The sequence below is a fragment of the Haplochromis burtoni genome, unplaced genomic scaffold, assembly GCF_018398535.1.
Source record: "Haplochromis burtoni strain Fernald_Lab_line unplaced genomic scaffold, NCSU_Asbu1 Contig_236, whole genome shotgun sequence".
In the NCBI taxonomy this organism is placed as follows: domain Eukaryota; kingdom Metazoa; phylum Chordata; class Actinopteri; order Cichliformes; family Cichlidae; genus Haplochromis; species Haplochromis burtoni.
In genome coordinates this window covers 178414-180678 of record NW_024582597.1, presented here as the reverse complement: position 1 = coordinate 180678, position 2265 = coordinate 178414, and the positions used below count along the sequence as shown (strand labels likewise).

General features: G+C 41.6%; 3 protein-coding genes across 4 annotated transcripts in view; all 3 read left to right on the top strand.

Annotated features, from left to right (window-relative positions):
- LOC102309450 (protocadherin alpha-3) overlaps nt 1-312 on the top strand; it is a 5767-nt gene extending 5455 nt beyond the window's left edge. The window contains exon 2 of one of the 2 annotated variants that reach the window (XM_042226947.1): nt 1-312. In XM_042226947.1, coding sequence (XP_042082881.1) covers nt 1-162 — 162 coding nt within the window. In that variant the 3' untranslated portion in view covers nt 163-312. The other variant, XM_005937696.3, reaches the window with a different exon arrangement.
- The window catches only part of LOC121815524 (protocadherin alpha-3-like), a 29380-nt gene that overhangs the window by 8886 nt on the left and 18229 nt on the right, over nt 1-2265 (top strand). The gene's annotated exons all lie outside the window — the stretch shown is intronic.
- The window catches only part of LOC102309770 (protocadherin alpha-3), a gene marked incomplete in the record, with an annotated part of 16892 nt that continues 15241 nt past the window's right edge, over nt 615-2265 (top strand). The window contains 1 exon segment of the mRNA XM_042226959.1: nt 615-2265. Coding sequence (XP_042082893.1) covers nt 790-2265 — 1476 coding nt within the window.

Below are 2265 nucleotides of genomic sequence, written 5' to 3'. Positions count from 1 at the left end.
GATGGGACACTGTGTCACAGCATCCAGTACAGATCAGGAGAGAAGCGGTACATGCTAGTTGGACCCAGAATGAGTATAGGATCTACTATAGTACCTGGGAGCCATGCAAATACTCTCGTGCTTCCCAATAGAAGAGGTGCAACTGAAGAGGTAAGGCCTTAATACCAAACTTTTGCACAACCCTGTTTATTCTTGCGTTCCTATAAATGTTTTGCTGCAATTTTGTCCCTGAAACTCTTGTCACAATGTATTTTTTAAAGCATGTCTTGTTCAAATTTTCCTACCTATACCATAGCAAATGAATGTCTGCCCTGACTTAAATACATCCCTTTCAGAAAGTATGTAGACTGAGTCCTCTATAAGTGTTCTTGACTGAAGGGATTATTATTGATCCTATTTGCTTTTTAATAAACACTATTTGAATCACATTTTTGAGTTACTTACAGAATACCAGATATGAAGGTGACCAGCTGTAACAGGCAGGCTTCAGCTTCATCCAAAGCGTTTCGTATCATACTATAGTAACCACTTGGTGTCGGTATGGCATAGGGAATGGTTGTGCGCTTCATTCTGCACAGGCCCTGCCCATCTGTGGTTCCTGTCTGGTGGAGGTGTACACAGGGAGTGTGCAAAGGAGGCTAGATATCAAATAAAACCAAAAGCGGTAAATTTTCGTTAATAGAATTTCATCTTTTGGAGAATCGTGAAAATGTTCTAATGAGACTGACTCAATAAGCGATAGGATAACTGAGTTTGCCTCCGAGAAAGCCCTTATATATTTACCTCGGGATGGGGGAAGGAGGACAAAGACACCGCGTGAATTGCTGGTGGATCGCCGGGATTGTGTTGCTGTGCTTTGCGGAGAGAATTTTGGCGCAGTTAAGATACTCCATTCCAGAAGAAGTTCAGGTGGGATACCTTGTTGGAAATGTTGCAAAGGATTTAGGACTAGAGATCAGCAGCTTAACTGGCAGGAAATTCCGTATTGTTTCGGGTCCAACTCACTATCTGTTTCAGTTAAATCAGAACAATGGAGTGTTGTATGTTGGGAAAAAGATGGATCGTGAAGAGCTCTGTGATGGAAGCAAGGTTTGTTTGATAAACCTGAAAATTGTTGTTGAAAGCCCACTGGAAATACATTATGTTGGAGTTGAAATAACCGATATTAATGATCATTCGCCGACTTTTCCAGAAAGCGAACAGCGACTGGAAATCGCAGAGAATACGCCTCCAGGTACTCGTTTCCAAATTCATGCTGCTCGAGACCCTGATTTTGGTGCTCATTCAGTTCGAAAATATATACTGAGTCCCACGGATTTATTTGATATTGAAGTCAGAGACAGTGAAGAGGACAAGATGCCCTTTTTAGTACTAAAAAAGTCTTTGGATAGAGAGCAAAAGGCTGAGCATCGTTTACTGTTAACAGCCGTAGATGGGGGGAGTCCAGCGAAATCAGGAAGCCTTAATTTAACCATCACCGTGCTAGACGCGAATGATAATCGACCTGTGTTCAGCAAAGATGTATATACTGTGTCACTGGATGAAAATGCACCAATAGGGACCTTTGTTATAAAATTAAATGCTACAGATTTGGATGAAGGTTTGAATGGTGACATTGAATACAACTTTGGTAAAATACAGAAGAAAAAAGTGCACGACACCTTTGAATTGGACAGCATAACCGGTGAGATTCGTGTAAAGGGAAACGTAGACTTTGAGGAAACAGAGCTGTACAGGCTAGATTTGCAGGCTTCAGATAAAGGTCAGCCACCCTGGACAGTCGAAAGTAGAGTTGTGATTAAAATAAAGGACGTGAACGACAATAAACCAGACATTGAAGTAACATCACTGTCCAGTTTAATCCCAGAGGATTCAAAGCCCGGCACTGTCATCGCTCTCATCAGCGTTGTCGACAAAGATTCAGGCGTTAATGGGAAGGTTATTTGTAAAGTATCGCAGGATGTTCCATTTGCTCTGACGCCATCACTTGAGGAAAACATGTACTCGCTCGTTACAAAGGGCCGTTTAGACAGAGAAACTGTTTCCCGCTATGATATCACAATAACAGCTACTGATTGCGGTGAACCTCAGCTTTCAACAGTGAAAACACTGAGTGTTCAGGTGTCAGATGTAAATGATAACACACCAGTTTTTAGTCAGAATCCATTTGAGTTGTATTTGATAGAGAACAATACCCCGGGCGCACCAATATTTTCTGTGAGCGCAGTTGATGATGATTTGAATGAAAATGCAGCGATTACATAT